Genomic DNA, 25,766 nt, shown 5'->3' on the forward strand with positions numbered 1-25,766 from the left:
CACTCTAGCTAGCTGTGACGACATTACAGCACCAACAATGCTATGCTAGCCAGAGACTAGGACCTCTAGTTGCATAGAACTGCTACGTTCGGAAATTTGTAAGCTGCGTGACCTCCTTCTGTTCCAGGTGCTGAAGTGGGAAGTGGAGCTGATGGCTAAAATGGCAAAGACCATAGATGGCTTCACACAGAATCAAACAAGACTGGTTGTGATCATTGATGGTCTGGATGCCTGTGAGCAGGATAAAGTTCTCCATATGTTGGACACAGTATGTATCCGCTGCTGGCCTGACGTGTATTCATTATTGATGTGTACTGCGCATTGTCTTTTTCCTTCCATTATCCAGCATGTTCAACAGATAATTAAAGTCCATTTTCTCTTTTCTTCATGGGGATCACACTGGTGTATAGGTGCTGAGAAGTAGTCTGGGCACCAAACTGTTCAACCCAGTAGCACAGGCTTCCTCTCCCATATGCCCCGCCTCCAACACTAGAGGGCCAGTTTTCTTTTGGTGCCCAAGGAGTGGACACTGTTTTCAGGGGATGTTGTTGTGCAGCCTCATTTTATTTGTTTTTGGGTATTTTTGTTTTCTGAGCGGGCAGCAAGTCCGTATCTCTGGGACACCCTCACTGCCGCACCACCGGTACCCTCCCCCGGCAGTCAGAGCACTGGTGACTGGGTCAGTGATCCCAGCCCGACTCCAGCAAATTGAGAGGGAGCCGCAGGCAGATGCACTGGTAACGGGTAAGGTGGCTCTCTGCTTGTACAAAGCCATGTACTGAACAGCTGTTACCGCAGGTGAGGGAAGCCACCGGCGGTACTGGCAGTGGGGGTTAGGTCCTCTCTGCACCCACACTAGATCAACAGGGCACTGCTGATAATGGGGCATCATATTGAAATGTTGTCCATGTTACTGGCTGTCAAGTCAGACGGGGAAGGTTAGCCTGGCCTATTGGCTCCTCCCACAACCCTTGGCGCATTCCATCATACAGGAGATTCCAGTCTTTGAAAATCTCCTCTTTCTTCTTCTTCAGGGTCCATAGAGCTCCACAGGGAGACAGTGGGGCGTAGGTGGGACCTGGAGGACCGGACACCAACAGCAAAGCTTTTACAATCCCAGGATGCGCCGGTTCTTCCCTCTATACCCCGTCCACAGCTTGAGAGCAACTCCTTTTCGTTGGTGTCCGAGAGGAGCTGGATCACCATTTTAACAGTGGGGCTGCTATTAAGCAGCCCAAGCTTAGTTTTATGATTTAACTTTTATTTCACTTCAAGAGCAGCAGCGCGAGATAGTCCTTTTTGGGCCCTTCCGCGGCGCCATGATACCAGCCCTGGGCTAGGTACTCCCGGCGGGTCTCTGAGGGGGACCTAGCTAGCAAGGCTTCCCGGACCCCAGACTGCAGCAGGAACTCAAGGGGACATGTAAGGGACATCAAGGGGACAAATGCAGAGTCTTGTCTCCGGTCTTGGGAGACAGACCAGAGGCGCTGATGTGGACCCCAATTCATCTGAGACTCTGCTAGACCACCAGGGCAATACAAGCACTGACGCAGGGCACAATCTAAGGCCAAGGGACCCTGTGGTTAATGTCGGCACAGGGGAGAAGGCGCTCTCTCTGCAGCTTCTCCCCCAGTTCAGATCATCATTCCACTGCAGTCTTGCTGCTCCCTGATCTGCTCCTCCCTCACCCTCCGCCCCCTCTGAGACTCCCGGAGGCCATTTTCTGCATTCAGATCTCCTGGAACGCTGAGTCCAGTCACCCTGTATACCTCTCCCAAGGGCCAGGTTATACAGCTCTATATCCTACCAGCCACTGCGGTCTGTGTAGTTGATTTTAGTGACCACAGCAGTTATATTGCATATTCTGCATTGTATGTGACTTTTGCTAGCGCTGCTGTCTTTCTTTTTTTCCATATCTGTCAGCTTATATCTTTCCTTTTATTCCACTATAACCCTGGCATACTAAGGTATAAGGGGGTTCATTGTACCTCACATCTCCCAATATTTTTGAAGGCTATCACAAACTATACATTGCTGTTGCCCACTACACTGTGCCAGATTGTGTTAATTTTTTTCTTACAGCTATTTCTGGCAGAGGCAAGAATAGCAAGCAGCCTGCTGCTCCTTCTCTGATGTCTTGTAAGTCCTGCTCAGTGGGCTTAGCTTCAGAGGACCTCATTCAGGATGGTCTTTGTGCATCTTGTTATACTGCCCTGGGCCCATCAGCTTCGGTGTCCTCTCCTCAGGACCCACCCTGGGCTACCTTTTCACAGGTGCTGGCAAAAATTGCCGGCCAGCTAACGGTCCCTGTGGTAGCTCCCCCTATGGTATGTCCACAACAGGTACTCCCTGCAAATCCTTTGCCTCCCCCATGGGTAGATGTACTTTCTACCTCAGTGCGGAGTCTGGCGGATACCTCTACAGCCTTTCAACAAATGTTGCAAAAGGAGAGACCCTTACCTAGTACACCTACTAAGCATGCTGTGTTATCTTCCCAGTCCACCCAGCCATTGGATTCTGATTTATCATCTGGAGAGGCAGAAGATGCAGACCTCTCTCACTCTATCTGATCATATAAGTGAGGCATGGAATAAGCCAAGTAAAATGTTTCAGCTGCCTAAACACTTGGTTTCCTTTTACTCCTTTCCAGCTTCTGATTGCACTAAATGGGAAGTTCTCTCTGCAGTGGATTCCCACGTTACACGCCTAGTTAAAAACACTACCTTACCTTTCCATACTGCAACCTCCTTTAAAGGAGATGTCGGATAGGAGAATTGAAGCTTGCCTGGAATCTGTATACTCTTACAGGAGCTATTACTCGTCCTGCCAGGGCTATGGCCTGGGTGGCAAAAGCCATTTATAGTTGGGCAGAGGCCCTAGAGCAGGGGTTCCCAACCACGGTCCTCAAGGCACACTAACAGTCCAGGTTTTAAGGATAGCCATAATTGAGCACAGGTGACTTAATTAGTACTTCAGTTATTTTGATTTAACCATCTGTGCTTAAGCATGGATATCACTAAAACCAGGACTGTTAGTGTGCCTTGAGGACCGAGGTTGGGAATCACTGCCCTAGAGGATACATTTCCCTCTGATGCTTCGAGGGAACAGCTGTCCTACATATCTCATATTAGAGATGCAGCCTCCTATTTAGGTGAAGCAGCTTTGGATACTAGTCTCCTAGCTTCCAAGGCATCTGCTACTTCCGTGGTAGCCCGCCGTATTATTTGGCTTTGCTGATGGAAGGCAGATTCACACTCTAAAAAGGCATTGGAGTTGGATAGGATTATGACTGCCTTGGCAGCTTCCAAGATGGCATTCTTGCCTTCTGCATCTACTCCGAAAGCCTCGAATGTCATCCATTCGGTTTTTTCGTCCTCAAGGACAAGCTAAAGGTCAGTCCTTTCCACGGTAGTCTGCATCCACTAAAGCCTCTAAGCCTAGGACCAAACAAACCTGGGCTACTAGACATCCACCTACCAAACCTGAGGACAAGCCTTCAGCCTGACTGGGGAGGCCTCTCCCTGGGGGCTCTCAGGGTGGGAGACCAACTTCTTCAATTTGCCCAGTTTTGGCGTCTGACCACATGAGATGCCTGGGTAAGAAAAGTAGTCGTCCCCCCCCCTATTCAGTCTTTACTGCTCTCAGGAGTAATAATTCTGGGTCACTCCTCACCACAGCAAGGGAAGGGCTGTTGTTCTACCCTTTTCTTAGTTCAGAAACCCTACAGGTCTCATCGGCCTATCCTCAACGTCAAGTCTCTGAATAAGTTTATCAGGGTGCCGAGGTTTCGTATGGAATCTCTCTGCTGCCCTGGTTATGGAGCCTGAGGACTTTTTGGTGACCCTAGACATTCAGAATGGAATCGGTATGAAACACCGCTGGCAGCGGCAGCCCGACAGCACTGGAAATCCCGATCGTCCTAAGGTAAGTAATCGCTAACCTAACCCTCCTTAGGGGTGCCTAACCCTAACCTCCCCCCCAAGTGTCTAACCCTAACCCCCCCCCCTTCCCCGCTGCCTAAACCGAAGTCCCCCCGGGGATGCCTAACTCTAACCCTCCCGGGGGGGTGCCTAACCCTAACTCCCCCCCGGGTGCGCTAAACCTAACCCTCCTTCGATCGGGATGCCGGGCGCCTGTCTCCCAGCGTCGGGAAAATTAACCCACGCCGGGATAAAACAGTCGGGAGGCCGGCTGTCGGATCATGTCAGCCGGTTTCCCGATTGCATCCCTTCAGAACGCTTACCTATATGTACCTATAGAGCCTTCTCATCAACAATATTTCTGCTTTGCTATACTACAGCAACAGTTATGGCGGCCTACCTTCGTCGTCAAGGGATCAGACTTCTCCCATACTTAAACGATCTCTTGCTGTTGACCAGCTCCTCAGAAATTCTTCACCGCCATCTACAGGTAACCATTGCCTTTCTACAAACACACGGTTGGCTGATCAACTGGAAAAAGACTTCCTTGATACCTTCTCAAAGAATGGTGGATCTGGGAGCCCTTCTAGACCCTGGTTCAGAGAATCTTCTTAACAGCAGACAAAATCTCTGTATTACAGCACCGGGTGCGCAGACTACTACACAATCGCCGAGTGTCAATTCACTCTGCAATGCAGACCCTAGGATCCATCGTGTACACCTTTGACATAGTGGAGTTTGCTCAGTTTCACTCCAGGCCCCTACAACACCGGACTCTCTACTGATGTAACGGGGTCCCCCATCTGCTCAGATCCAAGATGATAGGCCTATCCCTGGAGGTTTGCCTGTCCCTAACCTGCTGGCTACAGACATCCCGTTTAGACATGGGTCGCCCCTTTTGGATCCCGGACTGGTACTCCTAACCACGGATGCAAGCCTTCGTGGGGCGCAGTGACCGGCATGTACTGCTTCCAGGTCCGCTGGACTCCAGTCGAGGCAGGTTTACCAATCAACGTCCTGGAACTTCGAGCCATTTACAGAGCTATCACTCAGGATATTCTTCAGTGCAGGCCAGTACAAGTACAGTCCGACAACGCCATGGCAGTGGACTCCTTCAATCACCAAGAAGGCACTCTAAGTCAGGCAGAAGTGTTCCATATTCTCACATGGACCGAACGTCATTTCTGCAGTATTCATGCCAGGAATTCTCAATTGGGAAGCGGATTTCCTCAACAGTCATGACGTGCATGCAGGAGAATGGTCTCTACATCCAGAAGTCTTTCAGCTCCTGGTGGACAAATGGGGTTTTCCAGATGTGGATCCCATGGCCCCAAGACACAACCGCATACTTCCAATGTATGGAGCCAGGACAAAGGACCCGAACACGGCCTTCATGGATGCATTATCTGTGAAGTGGATTTTCCATTTGGTGTATCTCTTCCCTCCAATATCACTGAATCCTCGAGTTCTTCGAAAGTTCAAGCAGGAAGGGGGAACAGTACTGTTTATAGCCCCGGCTTGGCCCAGACGCCATTAGTACTCCGATCTTTTAAAGTCTCTCCATAGACAATCCTCTTCTACTTCTGTCTACATCTGGACCTAGCCTGTCTGTTTTTAATGGCTTGGCTCTTGAGACATCCTTCCTAACGGTTAAGAGGTTTTCTAGCTTTGTGGTCCAGACCATGCTCAGAGCACATAAACCGGCCTCAGCCAGAATTTATCACAAATATGGCATACATTTCTAATGGTGTGCTCCTAGGAACTGTGACCCTCAAAATTTTAAGCTTTCTAGAATACTTGCCTTTTCTTCAGGCTGGATTGGATATAGGCCTCCGCCTAGCATCTCTTAAAGTACATGTCGCTGCTCTGTCCATCTGTTTCGAGCGCAGAATTCCTCCTCTACCGGATGTTCACACCTTCCTGCATGGTGTTCTACAGTACGTATACAATCTTCCTTTGTCCCTCCTGTGGCTCTTTGGGTTTTTTCAATTGTGCTCCACGCACTTCAGGAATCTCCATTCGGACTCCTGCAATTAGTGGATATCAAGTGACTCACTGTGAAGACTGTTTCTTTTGGCTATAGCATCTGCCCGTAGGGTATCGGATTTAAGGGCGCTTTCAGGTCGCTCCCCTTTTTTTTAATCTTTCATCAGGACAGGGATGTTCTTAGAACGTGCCCGGGCTTTCTTCCCAAGGTGGTTTTTCGTTTCCACCTGAATGAGGAAATGGTGGTTCAGGCCTTTCAATCACCAGACCTCTCGGCTGGGGAGGCCTCTTTTGGACGTGGTCCGTGCTCTAAAGATCTATGTGGGCCATACTACTTCCATCAGGAAATCGGACTCCCTCTTCGTCTTATATGGATTACACAAGAAGGGATGGCCAGCTAACAAACAGACTCTGACCAGATGGGTTTGCGGGAATCTGTATGTAATGCAGGTGGCTGAATAGCCGCCGGATCATATACTGGACACCAGAAGACTGAAGGAGGAAAATCCTGACTGGGGCTGGCAAGGGCACTAACCCTCCCTTAGTAGTGCCTAACCCTAACACACCCCCCCGCACCCTAAACCTAACCTGGGGGTGCCTAACCCTAACTTGCAAGTGGAGCCTAAACCCCCTTTCCCCACCCTAACCTTTCTGCAGGGGGAGGGGGTAGTGCCTAACCTTAAGTTCCGCCAGGGTTCCCTAAACCTAACCATCACCCCCTGCGGCTAGAGCCTAAATCACGCGGATTACAATTGTTCGGTGTGTGCGGATTTCATAATGGGGCTAATAATAGGCGTCGGGATTTCGACGCCTATCTTTAGTCCCATGTCGGGCTTGCAGTGACGGGATATCGGCAAGCGGGATAGCGCCCGCCGGTATCCAGACTGCATCCCCGATTCACATGACTGTCTCACAGGCCTTTTGTGTCAGCTTCTGTATCTGCTTTTCCTACTCGCTCGGTGGGTCCTCCGTGGGCAGTCTGGCGTGTCGCCTCAGCTGAACATCTATGCAAGGCGGCCACCTGGTCATCTGTAAACCACTTTCTTGGGTTTTATGCCTTTGATACATTTGCCTCTCAGGATGCTTCCTTCGGGCGTAGGGTTCTTCTGTCAGCTCAGGAGCATTCCCACTGTTGAAATACTGCTTTGGGACATCCCTATTGCCCCTCTGTGGAGACCTATGGACCCTGAAGAAGACAAATAGAGTTATGGTAAATCTTACCGTGGTTAGCTCTTTCTTCGAAGTCCATAGGGTCCACAGGGCACCTGTCCTGACGCTCCTAGCTTCTATGGGTTTCTTCTCTTGGTCACTTATTTCCTTCTCTGTGTGAGAGTGTGATTCTTCAGTGTACCAGTTTTTTTTCTCTCCTCTCCTGCTCCTTCCTTGGGCTTGTTAACAAAACTGAGTTACCTTCAGGCTGTTGGCGGGGTATAGGGGGAAAGACCAGAGCATCCTGGGATTGAAAAACTTTGCTGTTGGTGTCCGGTCCCCCAAGGTCCCACCTACACCCCATTGTTTCCCTGTGGACCCTATGGACTTCGATGAAAGAGTTTTACCATAACTCTTCTTTTTTTTTTTTTTTTTTTTTTTTTAACACTGTAATTTCCTTACTTCATATATTTCCAAACTAAGACAACTGCCCTCTTAACTGAATACAAGGATATAGTAGGTCTGAGTACCAGAGGCTACAGCTGAAGCCACATGACCATCTAATCAAAGGAGTTGAATAACCCTGTGTTAAATAAACGCTAGGCCATAAATGACGCTTCACTGAACAACATCTTCAAAACAGGCAATACCAATTACAAGCATGTACTAATATTGATATCGGCGGATCGCCCCGATAATTGTAGCGTGTGGGGAGGGGCGACCGAGGATTAAATATTGCTCGGTCGGGCATGCCGGATTGTCCAGCATGCCCGTCCGATGCGATATTTCCCGGTAAACTGTCGGCCGCATCGGGCAGTGTATGCCCAGCCGCTGCCGACAGACAGACATTTCCTGTGTTCCTTGTCTCCTCCCCTGGGGGCGGAGTGCGGATGTCTGCCGAATACACCGTGAGAGAAATCTCACAGTGTATGCCGGCGACATCTGCGGCTGGCAGGCGGCCAGATAAAATATTTGTCGGTCTGACACATTTTATCTGGCTGTGTATGCCCAGCATTATTAGAGGGTATTTCTCCAGTTGGACGAGCTCCTGACCTTGCAGGCCAAAATTTTGGCTCCCCTGGGGTGTGGATCGTGGTGGCTATTCATGCTTGAATGCTGGTCCTGGACACTCAAGTCTTCACTTTTGAGGTGGAGTATGCTCAGTTTCAGTCACGCTCTCTTCAGTTGGAGATTTTCTTTCCAGATAAAATAAGTCTCATCTACACCTCAGGTCTCGGATGATAATTCTATCAAAGGAGGTACGTCACTCCTTACTGTGGTGAAGCTTCACCACTCTCTCTTGGATAGGGGCCCGAATTCAGGACTGGGGTCACCGCCGAAACCAGTCCCTGGGGGTGGTGACTTGTCATCAGACCTTTCAGAAGCAGTGGATGGGTCAAAAGAGCCTTCTTTCCTTCCCTTAAGAGGACCTCTTAGGGACTTCCCAGCATGATTCCTGTGTTTGCCATGGAGGGAAAAGAGAGGGTGTTTTTTTTATTTTATTTTTTTCCCCATTGCATGTAAAATCCTTTTCTCTGACTCCATGGGGGACAAAGGGCACCCTCCCTGATGCACCTGGCTTTATGGATTTTCCTGTATAGTTACTGGTTCCTCTTCTCGCCTCTGGTGTGTGTGCGCTGGTCTTCCTTTTTTTCCTTATTCTTCCTCAATTCCTTGGGCTTGTTCACTTAACTGGTCCTGTAGTGTTGCATGTGGAGTATAGAGGAGAGGGAGCCTCTGCTGCTGGGTAAAAGAATTTAACAGTTTGCCTAGACTCTTCCTTAGCTCCTATACCACAGCATGATCTGTGTGTGCCCAATGGAGTCTGTGAAAAGGATTATACAGGTAAGGACAAAAATTCCCTATTTTGTTTGGCTATTTATGATATAAATATTTGGTATGTGATGCAACATAAACCATAAAGTTCTGTTCTATATTAGCTACATGCATTATGGCAGGGACCCAGTGTATTGGGCCACTGTTGTCATGGAGACACGTCCTTATTGATGATGATCTTTGAGTATTGATAATTGGTTCAACCCAAAAGTCTCCCACTGTCTGTAGATGGGGTTTATATCTTATCTCATGAGTTTTCCTTAAATAATAGTCCCATCACCCATATTGTGGTTGCCTTGTTAGCTACATAACCAGTTAGAAGAAGGGAAATCCCAGTTGTAATATCCATTCTCTGTTTTGTGCTGTAGAAGCCATGGCCAGGCTGGCAGAAGTTGTAATATGTGCTGACCATTGTACCAGTTTTATAACCTTAAATCTGTTCTGGGATACATGTTTACTGCAGTCTTGTTGTAGTTCCTTATGATCCGATCTGGGGGACACTGTCGTGAGCTTTGGAAGCATTACAAATGATCTACATGACTATTATTTTGTTTAATGATTGCTGGTTTTACAACTAGCTTGGGAAAGTGCGTCCTATGAATTATTAAATTGGCATTATCCAAGTGTATGTGTGCCTCTTTCCCCCTCTCTCTTTCCCTGCCCCCCTTCTCTTTTTTCATGCCCACTCTTTCTATGCATGCCCCGGGGCCCCCCTCTCTAATAATGTTACTGCATATACAGACCTTCCGAGATTAGGTCATTTTGTTGCTCCACCTGCTGGGGTATTTAGCGGAAATGAACTGGCAATTTGTTCCTGATAACTCTTTTTGTTTGACATGATTTATGCAAATTGCCTCGATTACTAAAGTGGCTTGTTAATGAACGAATACCACAGGTTCTGCCGTTCATCTTTGTGTCACAGCTAACAATGAGTCTATGAAATAAAATTTTCCCATTATTACTATAATTATTTAACACATGAAATGTACAGCCATGGGCAAAAGTTTTGAGAATGACACAAGTATTGGTTTTAACAAAGTCTGCAGCTTCAGTTTTTGATGCCAATTTGCACATACTCCAGAATATCCTGAAGAGTGATCAGATGAATTGCAATTGCAAAGTCCCTCTTTGCCATCCCAAAAACACTTACACTGCATTTCAGCCCTGCCACAAAAGGACCAGCTGACATCATGTCAGTGATTCCCTCTTTAACACAGGTGAGGGTGTTGACGAGGACAAGGCTGGAGGTCACTCTGCCATGCTGATTGAGTTAGAATAACAGACTGGAATCTTGAAATCATTGTTCTTCCTCTGTTAACCAAGGTTACCTGCAAGGAAACACGTGCAGTCATCAATGTTGCTTTGCACAAAAAAGGCTTCACAGACCAGGATATTGCTGCTAGTAAGATTTCACCTGCATCAACCATTTATCGGAACATCAAGAACTTCAAGGAGAGGTTCAATAGTTGTGAAGAAGGCTTCAGTGCGCTCAGCAAGCGCCAGGACCATCTCCTAAAGTTGATTTAGCTGCGGGATCGGGGCACCACCAGTGCAGAGCTTGCTCAGGTATGGCAGCAGGCAGCTGTGGGTGCATCTTCATGCACAGAGAGGCGAAGACTTTTAGAGGATGGCCTTGTGTCAAGAAGGGCAGCAAAGAAGCCACTTCTCTCCAGTAAAACATCAGGCACAGACTGATATTCTGCAAAAGGTACAGGGCTTGGACTGCTGAGAACTGGAGTAAAGTTATTTTCTCTGATGAATCCCCTTTCAGATTATTTGGGGCATCTGGAAAAACGCTTGTCCGGAGAAGGAAACGTGAGCACTACCATCAGTCCCTGTGTCATGCCAACAGTAAAGCATCCTGAGACCATTCATATGTGGGGTTGCTTCTCAGCCAAGGGAGTGGGCTCACTCACAATTTTGCCTAAGAACACAGCCATGAATAAAGAATGGTACCAAAACCTCCTCAAAGAGCAACTTCTCCCAACCATCCAACAACAGTTTGGTGATGAACAATGCCTTTTCCAGCATGATGGAGCACCTTGCCATAAGGCAAAAGTGATAACTAAGTGGCTCGGGGAACAAAACATCAAAGTTTTTGGTCCATGGCCAGGAAACTTCCCAGACCTTAATCCCATTGAGAACTTGTGGTCAATCCTCAAGAGGTGGATGGACAAACAAAAACCCACAAATTCTGACAAACTCCAAGCATTGATTAGGCAAGAATGGGCGGCCATCAGTCAGTATGTGGCCCAGAAATTGATTGACAGCATGCCAGGGCGAACTGCAGAGGTCTTGAAAATGAAGGGTCAACACTGCAAATATTCTTTGCATAAACTTAATGTAATTGTCAATGAAAGCCTTTGACACATATGAATTGCTTGTAATTTTACTTCAGTATACCCTAGTAACATCTGACAAAAAGGTCTAAAAACACTGAGGCAGCAAACTTTGTGAAAACCAATACGTGTGTCATTCTCAAAATATTTGGCCATGGCTGTATTTACTGCATTAAAGAGCACCTGTCCTATTTGTGCAAAGGATGTTCTACATAGATCCTTCTGCACTAATCCCCCAATGTTCTCTCTGCTTGGGGGAGAGCATGAAATGCCGTCAGCAGAGACGTTAACACTGGCTATCGTACGGCTTCCTCACGTCAAATGAGTGCAGTGTAGGGATAGCTGCTGGAGATTAAGCATTGGAGGACCATTTAGGACTTGCATTGTGTATCGTAGAGGTCTTTCAGCATAAATATGGCACATCCACCTTTAGGTGGCAGTTATTCTACTTACTACTTTGTCGCAAACAATAACTCTGAGACCATTGCAATGAAAAGAATTATCCACGAAAATAAGCATCAAACTGCGATTTATTTGTTTTCATCTGTTTCTTCAAAGGTGCGGATTCTGTTTTCCAAGGGTCCATTCATAGCCATCTTTGCCAGTGATCCACACATTATTATCAAGGCCATAAACCAAAATCTTAATAGCGTGCTGAGAGATTCTAACATCAATGGACATGATTATATGCGTAATATTGTGCACCTGCCCGTCTTCCTCAACAGCCGTGGCCTTAGCAATGCCAAAAAGCTGTGGGTGGCATCCACTACCAACGGAGACGTGCCCGGCCTGGATAATGCAGGTGAGTGGTTTTTCTACATGAGTCTTCGTTATGAAGATGAACACAACTTCTGTACTTTGTATCATCGGGCCATATCAGTGTGGAGTTGGTATGTTCTACCTGTATTTGCATGGGTTTTCTGCCACGCTCCAAAAACACACTGGTAGGTTAATTGGCATCTGACAAAAAATGACCCGTTGTGTGTGTACGCATGTGGTATTGAATATAGATTGTAATCTCTGGGGCAGGACTGCGAGGCGCTGAGATATTCTTTGTAAAGTAGTAGAGAATGTGTGCACTATATAAAGTTCTGTATTAAATCAAGTTAGTGCCTTGGAGCTCTTGGGCATGCAACATAGAAATATCTTTTGTAGACATTCAGTGATAACGGTAACTGGAATAGGGAACCTTATTTGTGGCTAATAATTGTTCCCCAAATGGATCTATGGTGATAGCTGATTTCTGTTTCGTTAAAGCATCACTTGAGCAGTATATCAGGACGGTTTTGAAGCAAATGGCCTAATCGCTGCTACAAAACACCACCAAGTATCATCTACTGTTAGCTATTATTCTGGAGACCCCGGAGCTACACCTTCATATACATGGGGAAACCAATTCTGATATTTATTGAAGCCATAGGAGCCTGGTCTGTGTATGCTATGGGATGTTTGGTATGAGATGCCAGCATCCCGACAGGGTTAGAATACCGACACATGTCGGTGAGTATTCTACACTGACCCCTAAACATAACCTCCGTGCCTACCCTCCTCCTAGTGCCTACCCTCCTCCTAGTGCCTAGCCTCCTCCAATCCCCACTACTTGCCGTCAAGGCACCGGTATTCTGACTGGTGCTGACGTTCTAAGCTCCGGCATCCTGAGAGCCAGCATAACTACATTCCGCTATGGGTGATGCGCGCTTCTTTGTGTTGCCTCTAACCATGTCTATGCATGGCATATGGGGCGGGGCTAATGTGAGCACCCACCAATCATTTTCAAAAGTTTGCTCCTATTATTGAAGTGCTGGTTATTACTTTGCAAATCAGCCAGTCACATCTGTCCATTGCCTGACCTACGGACGCAGGATTCCCTTATAAGGGAACTTGGTGATCAGAAAGCAATGAGAACCAGAATGGTAAAAATTTATAGTCATTGCTGCTGTTTGGCGAAAATTTCGTACATAGACTAAATCACCAAGTTTGTCATCCCTATAGTTACTATGAGGAGCGCTGCTAAATTATTTAAATGGATCTGTAATGTCGGAAGCATGTGGATAATGCATGTTTATTATAGTAGATTCTAGGCATGGTGCTCAAACCACCAATCTGCAAAAGCCCAAGTCACAAGGATTCTGGATAATCCATACCTGTATCTCTTTACAAATGGAAATTAAATGATGTTGTTCTATAGATTGCAAGCAGGGCCCTCTTACCTCTGTCTGTTATTACCCAGTCTTTTTTGTTAAAAAAAAACAATTGTTAAGCGCAATGTAATAAACTGGCGATATAGAAGTAACAGAAATATGCTGGCACTATAGAAGTAACATAATATTTAAGCATAGAATAGTATTTAGCATTTCTTGGTTTATATGTAAGAATTACCAGCTTTTATGTAACAAACCCATATTTTTGAAAAGAGAAAATTCATCCCTTCTAGGAGTGTATACACTAGACGATATGCGCCCTGAGCGATATCGTCTAGTGTGTCCCCGACAGGGTGTGCTCCATGTCGTTCATGACATTGAGCACACCTGCTGAACGATATCATTAACGATATCGTTCAGCGCCGGGCTTTCTCCCCCCCAGTCCCAAACATGCAGCAACCTGACGACATTGTCAGGTTGGCCTGCATGTTTACTTGATGAACGATAATGACGAACGACCCGCGGGAACGCGCGTCCTCGTTATCGTTCATCTTTTTGATGTTAAAAATGGACGATAAAGTGGACGACTGAATGATAACGATATCATTATCGTTCAGTTGTCCACTTTCATCGCCCAGTGTGTAGGCACCATTAATCTTGGAAAAAATGTATATATGTTTATTTGAGGGTTCCATGTGTGTTTCCTTTCCCCACTAGGGGGCAACGAAGAGCTCGATCGACGGGTGTCACAGCACAGTCTCGCGGAAGCCGCAAAACTTGGCAGCAAAACAGCCTTGAACAGACGGGTAAGAGGAAATGGATAACGCAATTAGACATGACTTTATAGGCACTTAGACTGTGTCTGACTTTGCATGCAGTTTGCCGCGTCTTCATCGGTCGGATCTGGATTCTATGTTGGATCAACCTGATATTGGTGAAGCTTTATATTTTTTTAATAGCAATAATAACATCCAGCTCAACCAGGATGATGGATAAGTAAGAGCACACTCCTCTCAGTATGTTTCATTAATATTCCAGCGTATGTGGTTTTCTTATACAGCACCGAAGTCTTGACTTGCTTTCCAAATATGGGAAGAAACCCTGCAGCTCTCATTACTACGAGCCTGGTCCAGCGACCACGGTAGCGAGATAGTCTGGTTACTTAGGAATAGGTCGGCATCACTAATTTTAATACTGCAGTTTTGCTGTAGTTTCATAAGCGGAGTTCTCTAGACACACAAGGTTTAGAAAAAGAACAGTAATCTCTTTCAATGGGGTTACCCAGGCTGTATTGGGTTTCTGTGGCGTTAATAAAAAGAAAACCGCCAGATCAAGGAAACATGGTAAATAAAACGATATAATGTCTGGCTGCATGCAGATAGTTGCCCTAGAAGGGGATGGGGGGGAGGGGGATTAGTTCTGTGTATTTAAAGAGGAAAAACTTAAACATTTATTGGAAATGGGATGTGTGATGTCATAGGTGGGAAAGTCACTTAAACCCTCTATTTATTCACTTTGTTATAAGCAAAAATCAAACACTACTATTATGACCCATTCACACTGGTTTATTCTGTAATTCTGTCATAGTTAGGGTAATTAAAGTCAGCCGGTATCTCTCACTGGCCACCCGGATAAGGAGACTGATTACTAAACCCTGGCACCTTAGGAGGCTGTGTGGTTTGTGCAGTGGTACCGCAGGCCCTAGCTGGCTGCAATGAGTGGTTCTCCTTGGTGCCTTTTCCTCCATTCCCCCCTTCTCTTTATCAGGCTTTCCTACGTCTATTATGTAAAGTACCTCAGTCTGCAGTATGGAAGGGGAGAGATACAGCCGGAATTGTTATCACATACACTCACACAGAAGTCTTATCTGGGAAATGAGCGCTTTTACCGCCGTTTGAAGCAGACACGGTCACAGAACATATTGGAAGCCTTTCTGTATCATTTTGTTAAGATATATATATTTTTAAATGCATCATATGGGCAAACCTAACAAATGTTCTGTGTATGCCAGTAAAAGACGTTCTGGTTGATGTGACGCAGCTAAACACACAATGTACATTAACCACTCTTCGCTTACCTGCTATTATTGCAATCCTTACCCATTCACCAGTGCCGACAGGGTTGGGCATAGAGTTGCAGGTGAGATCGGTTCTAGTTGTTGTAGTGTTTGAAAATGTAATCTGAGTTACATGGGCCTAGGTCACAGGGGTAGACTTCGAACTGCACCTTTTGCATCCCCTTATGCCAGGGTAAGGGAACCTCAGGCCCGCTGAATCATTTGGTCTGGCCCTATGAGCTTTTTTCAGCTAGCCTCATCTGGCTAGCAGGGTGCCTAGAATGGCCCCCTGCAGCCAGAATCTATGCAGCAGTGCCGCCTGGAGAGTCCTTAGGACGCTTCAGACGGTCACACTGCTGCCATCACAGCTCCCTGGAGCATCCTCAGGATACTCTGGGCATTGTTGTAATCACTGGCAATTATGGGACCCGTCCCCGTGTGGCATCACACGGAGGGGGCGTGGCCTGCACCGGCCCTGCAAATGATGTTCTATATATCAAAATGGCCCTTCGCAGAAAAAAGGTTCCCCACCCCTGCCTTATGTGATGGTGAAAAAGCACCAAGGCTGAAGATAGGGCTCTATTTATTTAATCTTTAATTTGCAATCTCCTACTCATCCCCGAAGTACAATTATCTGTAAATAAGAAACACAATGTTCCCGCTTTATAACTCCAGCGTAAAACTAGGATAAGTTCGCATTCTAGAGAACGGCGCTCTGTAGAGAGTATAGTGTTATGGATTACATCTATACTAAGTATTGTGTGTTTCTACTTCAGGGTCCACAGGGGTATTCCCAACCTATTGACCTTTTGGGTATAGGTTGGGAACCAAATCCGGGCACCACGCAGTTAAAGCTTTCAGCTCCCAGGATGCACTGGATCCACTCTCCCTATAACCCCGCCCCCAAGCCAAAGGCACCTCAGTTTAAATTGATGCCCGGCCAGAGTCGGGTCACCGTTATCGCAGGGGGGGCTGATTAGCAGCTCCTAAGCTAACTTTTATTTTATGAGTTAAAGGTTTTTTTTATTTATTTTACTTTGACTCTTCAGAGGGGCAGCGTCGGACTGTCCATAGGACGTCCAAGCTGCCGTTCCGTCACCCTGCCGGCAATGAGACGCCAGTACAGATCTGGGGATCTCAGCGGGACACCAGAGCCTGTACTAGCCGGACTCTGCGGGCGCCCAGGACTGCTGCCAGATCGACGGGGAGCAGGTAAGGTCACAGGTCACAGTTTGCGTGATCCGCGCATTTAATATGCAGTCCGATGCCTCCGATCTCTGGGGACAGACCGGAAGCGCTGGCAGTGGCGGCGGGGCTCCCCCTCCATGGAGGCATGCCCTGCGTGTTCACTAGACCACCAGGGACTTAACGATCGTCGCTGGGAGCCGGGGTCCCGGGGGTTAATAGCCGGCCAGAGGAGGAAGCCTCCCCTATTGTAGCGGCTCCTCCCCTCAGCTCAGCGCGCCTTTCAGCGTCTGTACTCTGGCGTCGCTGAGCTGCTTCTTCTGTGGGCCACGCTTCTTCTGAGGTCTCCAGGCGGCCATTTTCTTCTGTGGTGCAGCAGCAGATCTCTGGAGATGTTGGTCCAGTCCCCCTGTGTACCTCACCAACAGGTCAGTGTACACAGCGCTATAGCCTTCCCAGACACTGAATCTGGGCAGTTGAATGTAGCGACATTTTGCAGTATATTTTATGTCATGTTTATGGTGTGTGTGTATGTATATATGTGTGTGTGTATGTGTGTGTATATATATATATATATATATATATATATATATATATATATATATATATATATAAATATAATGTGTCTAACATAGATCGTCAGCCAAGGGTGCACTTGATGAGGTGTCGGACTCCTTCATACGTGGGGGTGCCTAAATCAAGTAATTTTTTTTTATCCCTGCCTTGGTGCTGGTGGTCATGTCCATCCTACTTATAGAGGATGTTGAACCTGCACCTAAAATCAAAACACCCTCAGTTTACGCAATTAAAATGTCTTCAGCTGTTTTTCCCCCTCTCTGACCAGCGGGTGGATCACATGGCGGAGGTCGGGCAATTGCCAGATAAGATGTATCACAAGTGCGTGGGGCCTCATGTTTCCCTGAGGGTCATTGAAAATAATAGGAATCACCTCCTGGGGGGGATCCTCATGTTATTTGTCTGATTAAGAGCGCTACTACGCCTCCCATCCTTGCCCGGATGGATTTTACGGAACCGTAGGTGGTGACTTTGCCTGAAATCGATGTTTTCAGGGGCTGTTGCCCATCCAACCATGGCTATCGCAGGGGTGGCTAATTGAGTTCTGGGCCGCTGCATTTGTAGAGCTTTTTCCCTTAAAAAAAAAAAAAAAGAGCTTCTGGGGATTCGGCTGCGACTGTATCCGCCACCATACCCTATGGCTGCGCTCATGGACGGCAGAGGTAGTCTCCATGGTAGGCCTTAAAATGGACTATTTTGGGGAGATCTTGTTTGGTCCTGACCTTGACAAGATTGTAGCAATGTTGGCAGTTTCAATCGGCAAAATTCCGCCTTCAGCTACTCCCACTACGAGGCCTCGGACTACATCTGTTGAGTCTTTTTGTCCTCAGGGACAGCCTAAAGGCCAGTCTTTTCCGAGGCTGTTGGTCTCCACGAGGGCCGCCATACCCGGTATCGAGCAGACCTGGTCATCCAGACGCCCTGCTTCTGAAACTGAAAACGAACCTCCCAGAGTGAGATTTCGACTTTCTCAGTTCGCCCAGTGCTGGTGTCAAGCCACCACGGACGCTTGAGTAAGAGGTGAAGTCTCTCACGGGGGCGCCTTCTCATTGCTCAGACGGCCTCCCCACATAATTTGCTACACAGGCCTTTCTTCAGACCCGAACAAGGCCTTACAAGTCCAGAAAGCTGTACAGTCCTTGCGATAAACAGGGATAATTATGCCAGCCCCGTTATATTAGCGAGGGACTGGTTATTCTACCTTTCTTTCTGGTACAGAGGCCGAATGGTCCTCATTGGCCTATCCTCTATCTGAAATCCCTGACCCAATTCCTAAAGGGGCCTAGGTTCAGGCGGGAACCCCCTACGCTCCATCATCCAAGCTATGGATGCTGGAGACTTTATGGTATCGCTGGTTATTCAGGACACGTACCTATAGAGCCCTCTCATCAGCCATAGCTCAGGTATGTTGTGCCATAGCAACTCTTCCAGTTTTCAGGTTCTGCCCTTTGTACTGTCGACAGCCCCACCGGGGTTTACCAGATTTGTGGCTTTTATGACAGTCCACCTGTTCAGGGTATCTGACTGCTCCTGTATCCGGGCGAACTCCTGTTCTTTACAGGACCACCAGGATTCTTTGAAGGTATTTCCAGTTATCCATTGCTTCCCTTCACTAGCACGAAGGGTTAATCAACTGGGAAAAAGTCCTCCCTGAATTCCTCACAGGATATAATTCATCTGGGAGCCCTGCTGGATTCTCAGAATCGGAGAATCTTTTCTAACATCAGACAAGATCTCCACTCTTTAACTACCAGCGCGCAGATGTCTCCACAGTTGACAAGTGTCTATACACTCTGTCATGTGGGTTCTGGAATCCAGGGTGTCTACCTTCAGATGGGTGTTATATGCTCAGTTCCATGCCAGTCCTTTGCAAACACTGATCCTCTCCAGATGGAATGGTTTTCTCCATCGGATCACTGTTTAGAGATGTTCTCTCCGGAGATGTTTGTCTCTATCTGGGTAGTTATAGCCATCTCATCTAGGGTAATCCTTACTACGGACGCCAGTCTCTGAGGTGCTGTGACTGGTCCGCACTCCTCTTGGGGCTGTTGTATGTCTGTCGCTTCCGCCCTGCCAATTAACTTGTTGGAACTTTAAGCTGTCTTGGGCCCTCACTCTGGCCTAACACAGGCTTCATGGTGAACCTGAAACTGTTCAGTCCGACAGTGTCACAACAGTGGCTTACCTCTAGGTGACACTGGCCGTTGGGCATTCTGACATAATCCGTGGGGCTCTTCTCGGCCATCTCTGCAGTGTTCATTCCGGGAGTTCTCCATTGGGAAGTGGACTTCCTCAGCCGTCACGACGTGCATCCCGGGGACTGGTCTCTTCTCAAAGAGAGGTTTCAACTCCTAGCGAGCCCCTCATGGCCTTCTGACTCTATCACACACTGCCGATGTTAGAGTCCAGCTCTTAAGGTACTGAAGCAACCTTCGGTGACTCATTGTGTTTCCTCCGGTCTCCCTTCTTCCTCGAGGTCTTCAGAAGTTTTTCAATCGAGACAGAGGTGCTGTCCTACTGGTGGCTCCTGATTGCCCCAGACATCAAGGGTACTTAGATTTTCGGAGTCTCCACATCGATACTCTGTTCCTGCTGCTTCACTATCCGGACCTGTTGTTGTCTCAGGGTCCTTGTTTTGCCCTGGACCTGAATCATTCGTCTTTGGCTGCGTCCCTACTGTGTTCCTAAGGCTTCCCTGGCTCTGTCATCATTTAGATCTTTAAGAGCACATAGACCAGCTTTTGCTGGGATCTAGCACAGACTGTGGCATACATAATTCTTATGGCATCATACCTGTCGCTTCGATCCTCCAGTGTTTAGGATTTCCAGAAATTCTGGCATTCCTTCCAGCTGGCTTGGGTCTCACCCTCCGCCTGGCCTTCCTGACACTGCGGATCTCTACACTGTCAGTGTGGTTCGGATGTGGAATTACTCCACTCTCTGGTATCCGGTTCATCCTTCAGGGTGTTTTCTGGATTATGCCTCCCTTTATCACCCCTAGGGGCTCCTTGGGATTTAGTAGTGGTTCTTCGTGCCCTCCTGGGACATTCAGTTGAACAACTGGCTGTGATGGCCATTACTTGGTCTATTGCTTAGTCTCTCTCTCTTTCTCTCTTATGGCGTTTGCATCTGTCAGGAGAGTGTCGGAATTGGGAGCGTTCTCAGGTGGCTCCCTCTTCTGGTTTGTCCACCATGTCAGGGTTGTGAGTTGCACTCACCCTGTGTCTCTTCCTAAAGTGGTTTTTAAGTTCCATATTATTCCGGAACTTGTGGTACTGACATTTCAGTCACCAGTCCTCTCGGCTGGTGTGGCCTCTTTGACTGGGGCCTGGCCTCTCCGGATTTATGTGATCCGTTCAAGTTCCTTCAGGAAATCAGACCCCTTAGTTGTGGTCTTTGGATTTCACAGGAAAGGATGGCCGGCCAATAAATTGACATTGGCTAGATGACTTCATGAGACTGTCTCAGGGGCCTACACATAGGCTAGGCCTTTCTGTTTTGGTTGATTCTTCGTCTACTCGGGCCGTGGGCCAGTCGTGGGCGGCTCGCTGTGGCGCCTCGGCTGTACTGCCTTCTAGGTGGCCACGTGGTCTTCTATCCACACCTTTTTAAGGTTCTATGCATTGGTTTCCTTTGCCTCTCAGGATGCTTCCTTTTGGGCGACAGATTCTCCTCTCCGAACAGGAGAGGAATGGTTTGGGACATCCCCAAGGTCAACCCTGTGGATCCCCTATGGACCCTGAAGTAGAAAACAAGAGATATGGTAAGAGCTTACCTTTGTTATCTCTGTTTATACGAAGTCCATAGGGTTCACAGGACGCCCGCACTGATGCACCTGGCTTCATATGGGCTGTGTTACTGGTCACTGGTTTCCCGTCTCCTTATCTGTGAGTGTGGTTCTTGAGTGTTCCAGTCTTCTTTCTCTCTCATTCCTCCTCCGGCCTTTGGCTACTTACAAACCGAGGTGCCTCTGGCTTGGGGGCGGGGTTATAGGGAGAGTGGACCCAGTGCATCCTGGGAGCTGAAAGCTTCAACTTCGTGGTGCCCGGATTTGGTTCCAAACCTATACCCCAAGATCAACCCTGTGGACTTCGTATGAAACAGAGATAACAAAGGTAAGTTCTTACCATATTTCTTTGGTGGCAGTCCTCCCCTGGCTCTGTTGAGGGGGGTCCTTAACTTAATGTTTTGTCCTCTCCTGTCAGCTTCTGTAATGCACATGCCACACTGGAGGTGAGAGGGAACGTATTAGAAGAGCCTCTACTATCGATTAAATGACAATTGCTAAAGTCATAAATCGGGGAGGGGCCCAATAACGGCGTCGGGAGAATGTAACTTGTAGTAAGTCAGGGGCTTGTTTATAAAGAGGGATCACTTACTGCTTGTTATTAGCGCCTAGCATGGTATGACCTATTTTAATTGCCTAAAATGTATGTAAAACTGAGGGATGGTCAATCACCAAAACATGGACACTTGGAGGTTTTACCAAGAGGCTGCATTCAGTACAAGGGTTTCTGTTTAAAGCCGGGAAGAGAATGCGCTTTAGATCTATTGCATAAACATTCTGTGAGATGATGATGTCTAAAGAGGAGTTTGTCGTGACTGTCTCCCCCCTGCTGTGTCTCCAGGATACATACAGGAGACGGCACATGCAGCGCACTGTCACTCGCCAGATGTCGTTTGACCTGACCAAGCTGCTGGTAACAGAAGACTGGTTCAGTGACATCAGTCCCCAGACCATGAGAAGATTATTAAACATTGTTTCGGTAACAGGTAATGAATCGCTGCTCTTATTAAGTAATATGTTTGGGAAAGATGGGTGGAACGGACTCCCAGCATACACAGTTGGTCTAAACACAGGTTATCCCTTGGTACGGACAGTCTGTCCCGTCACATACAGTGTTCAGGGTGGTACCTCTATCTGAGGCTGGATGCAAAAGCAGAAGATTACAATTCAATTAAGACACCAAACGGGTTCTGTACACATTTCCTCTTTTTTTTTTTTGTTTGTTTGTTTAAATAAATAAAATAATAATAATAATAATAAAAAATATATATATATATAAATAAATAAAATGAATGCTGGGGTGATCTTTAGGGTTCCCACTATCCTATGGGTTACCCAATAATAACCAAGAATAACTCCACGGGTTGCGGAGATTGAGGCATTGTCTCCAGATTTGTTAGTTCAAAATAATTCATGAGCTGTATTAGCATGCGTATAGATAGTTGCCAACGTTTCGGTCCACATTAAAACCTTTATCAAGGCATAGTACAATAAAAGAGATATAGCTGTAATATAGAAAGAAACAAAAAAAAATAAGAAGAAAGACAGGGTCACAGAAAATACAGATATGCCTCCCAGGGCCGTAATCTGGTTGCTAATGCTGGAAATCCTCTCTAAGGTAGACATCAGATTGGTAGGTATACAAACTGTCAGTTTCTAATGTGGACCGAAACGTTGGCAACTATTTCTACGAATGCTAATAAAGCTTATGTATTATTGTGAGTTAAAAAGTCTGGAGAGTGCCTTAATCTCTGCAACCTGTGTAGTTATTGTTGGTTGGTTATATGTGTGTGTGTGTATATATGTATGTTTATGTGTGTGTATGTATATAAGGCTTAATCCACGGCTCTCAACCATCTGGGGTGCCCTTGGTATGTGACCACACCATATACATAAAAAATATCATACGAACTCTGCACTAACTTGCTTTTCAAATTGCAACTCCTTTGAATACAGGGAATGTTGGTTCCAAAATATTGCAGTAGTTTGCTAAGCTTACCAACATTCCCTGTATTCAAAGGAGTTGCAGTTTGAAAAGCAAGTGAGTGCCGAGTTTGTATGAGATATATATAGATATATACACACACACACACCATGTAGAGGGGCACTCATAATTCCTTAACAGTAATGCCGGGGTGCCCTCCTTAGGATAATGTAGCTATGCGGAGACTGTCAAAAACAGCAACAGGCGGCACTCCACAGACTTGGTAAGTAAGAAAAACGACTTTAATTGCCCAAGTCAGTGGAGTGCCGCCTGTTGCTGTTTTTGACTGTCTCCGCATAGATATATATATATATATATCTATTTATTATTTCTGATGTTCGACTGCACTCTCAATCAAATATGACCGACAACAGTCCAGAATACAGAAAAATCCAAGGAAAGGGCACTTACCGCAGGTAAGTGGATTTATTCACTCACGTTCATAACGTGTCGACGTTTCTGTCCATCTGGACCTTTCTCAAGACCAAAAAACACAAGACATTGTGGCAACCACATGGTTTCGTAGTGGTTACCAATACTTACTTTGCCTGCTGTCCCTGTCATGACTTTATCCTTTAAATCATGTAGATTTTTATTAGAAAATTTTCTACATATTATAAACAAAACAGATAAACAAAATGTGTTGCCAATAAAAAAAGGAAAGTACAGTGGTACAATTAAATACCAAATTATACAATCAAAGAAGTATCAGCAGTAAACCGAACCTGAGATCACAAATATGACATATAAACGGCTCGCGCTTGGAAGTAAAATAAAATAATCGAACAATAAGGAAGCAAACAAAACAAAGAACAGGGCAAAAACAAAAAAGGGAAAGAAAAGGGAGAATAGAAGAGGATAGATTACATTAAAGGATCCCTAATCGGTCTACGAAGGCCCAAGAAAGAAAGAGCCTATCTATCCCCATATTTGGGAAATTTAGAAAGGGCTTTACGACTGGTATAAACATACCGTTCATGATCAATGGTATCACTAACAAGTGCCCTCCATTTGTGTATATCAGGAGGATCTGGAGCACACCAGGAATGGACAATAATTACTTTTGCTAAGGTGGATAAGCCTAAAACATAACGATAAATATTTGCATTAAACAATTCCTCAATATCCAATGCGAATAAACAAAGTTTTGCCTCTAAGGGACGTAATGATGGGAAAGTAAACTGCATATCAGACCATACTAAGTTCCAAAAATCGTTAACCCTCGGGCAATCCCATAACAAATACCAAAAATCACAATCAAGAGCATGACATTTGGGGCAAATAGTTGGAACATTAGTATTAATACGTGCAATAGAAACAGGGGACCGCATGACTTTATCCTTTAAGTCTTTTCCAGATGTCTCTGAATGTGATATAATTTGTATTGTCTTGTTGTGAACAGATGATTGGCTAGAGCCCTGTTTTTGTGCTTTTGATTATATATATATATATAGATATAGATATAGATAGATAGATATATAATTTATTATAATGTGTTTCTTCCATTTCATTTGTAGGAAGGTTACTGAGAGCAAACCAGATACATTTTAACTGGGACAGGTTGGCCTCCTGGATAAACCTTACAGAACAGTGGCCATATAGAACGTCCTGGCTGATTCTGTACCTGGAGGAGACAGAGGGTGTCCATGATCAAGCAACTCTGAAGACTATTTATGAAAGGTAGGCGCCTTTCTTATGGTTGGGAATGCTGCATAGAGAATGTGTCTCCACCTAGAGGACATTTCCGGCTCTGCTCTTATTGATCAGTGAACACTGGGAGGTGATGATTTCTTTTAGTTAAAAATCTATTAAGTAGTTTTTATAGTGCACACACTTTACACAGCGCTTTACAGAGAATGTTTAGTAATTCACATCAGTCCCTGCCCCAGTGGAGCTTACAGTCTATAATCCTTACCACATGGACACACTCGGGTTGTGTTTTGGCAGAATCCAATCTACTGGTATGTTTTTGCAAACATGGAGGACATACAAACTACACACAGAGAGGGTCTTGATTGGGGAACTGAACTTGTGATTCATACAGCAATGCTAGCCACTACACCACTGTGCATTTAAGTAATCTCAGTAATGCATTCATTTTTATTTAAAAATATTATGTCAGTATATTATATATGTGAGAGTACCTAATTCTAACTAGACATTAACAATTTTTCCAAATGTGACGGGTCACTATTTCTGCAATCAGAATACATAAATTGCTAGTGGGTAACATGTTCTGGATCCAACCAAACTGACTTTTTCAGCAATCCCCAAGTTACGCTATAAACACATTATGGCACAGAGCCTAAAGGTAATTGGAGGAGAATACCGCAATCTCAAAGTGGGCTTTCATGGGTGTCTCTCATGAGAGGACAGCTTTGGAACTCACAGCAAATACTATAATAAACCAGATAAAATGTCGCCATAACATAGTTTAATCAGATTAGATGGCATTTGTTGAATGAGAAAGCAGTGTTGGGAACTTCTGATGTTTGAGGATCGCTAAAGTAACTGTATTAGGTGTCCAGCAGATGGCAGTGTTGTTCCTCTGGAGCTTCCCCCACTCCCCACATTACACTTGGTTAATGCCATATCTACAGTACTGTAAAGAAGCAGGTCTGTACACGCGAAATACACACAAACATTGGCAACTCTCATTTATTTGTTTTAAGCCATAGAAAGTATTGTGGTGTGCAGTAAGAAACTAGATTTTATGGTTTGATCTCTTACTTTCATATTGTTATAACTATTAAGTATGTTTGACCAGAAATGTGAAATTCCAAATTAGGAATTTACCGCAAATCTCA

General features: G+C 46.0%; 1 protein-coding gene across 4 annotated transcripts in view; it reads left to right on the plus strand.

The window, feature by feature from the left end:
* Positions 1-25,766, plus strand: part of KIDINS220 (kinase D interacting substrate 220) — a 157,951-nt gene that overhangs the window by 59,538 nt on the left and 72,647 nt on the right. For all 4 annotated transcript variants that reach the window (XM_088479499.1, XM_088479502.1, XM_088479501.1 and 1 more), the window contains exons 18-22: positions 128-268; positions 11,789-12,032; positions 14,089-14,177; positions 21,817-21,961; positions 24,477-24,639. In XM_088479499.1, coding sequence (XP_088335625.1) covers positions 128-268; positions 11,789-12,032; positions 14,089-14,177; positions 21,817-21,961; positions 24,477-24,639 — 782 coding nt within the window. The remainder of the gene's footprint in view (positions 1-127; positions 269-11,788; positions 12,033-14,088; positions 14,178-21,816; positions 21,962-24,476; positions 24,640-25,766) is intronic.

Source organism: Taudactylus pleione, unplaced genomic scaffold (assembly GCF_031769625.1).
Source record: "Taudactylus pleione unplaced genomic scaffold, aTauple2 ptg000238l, whole genome shotgun sequence".
NCBI lineage: Eukaryota > Metazoa > Chordata > Amphibia > Anura > Myobatrachidae > Taudactylus > Taudactylus pleione.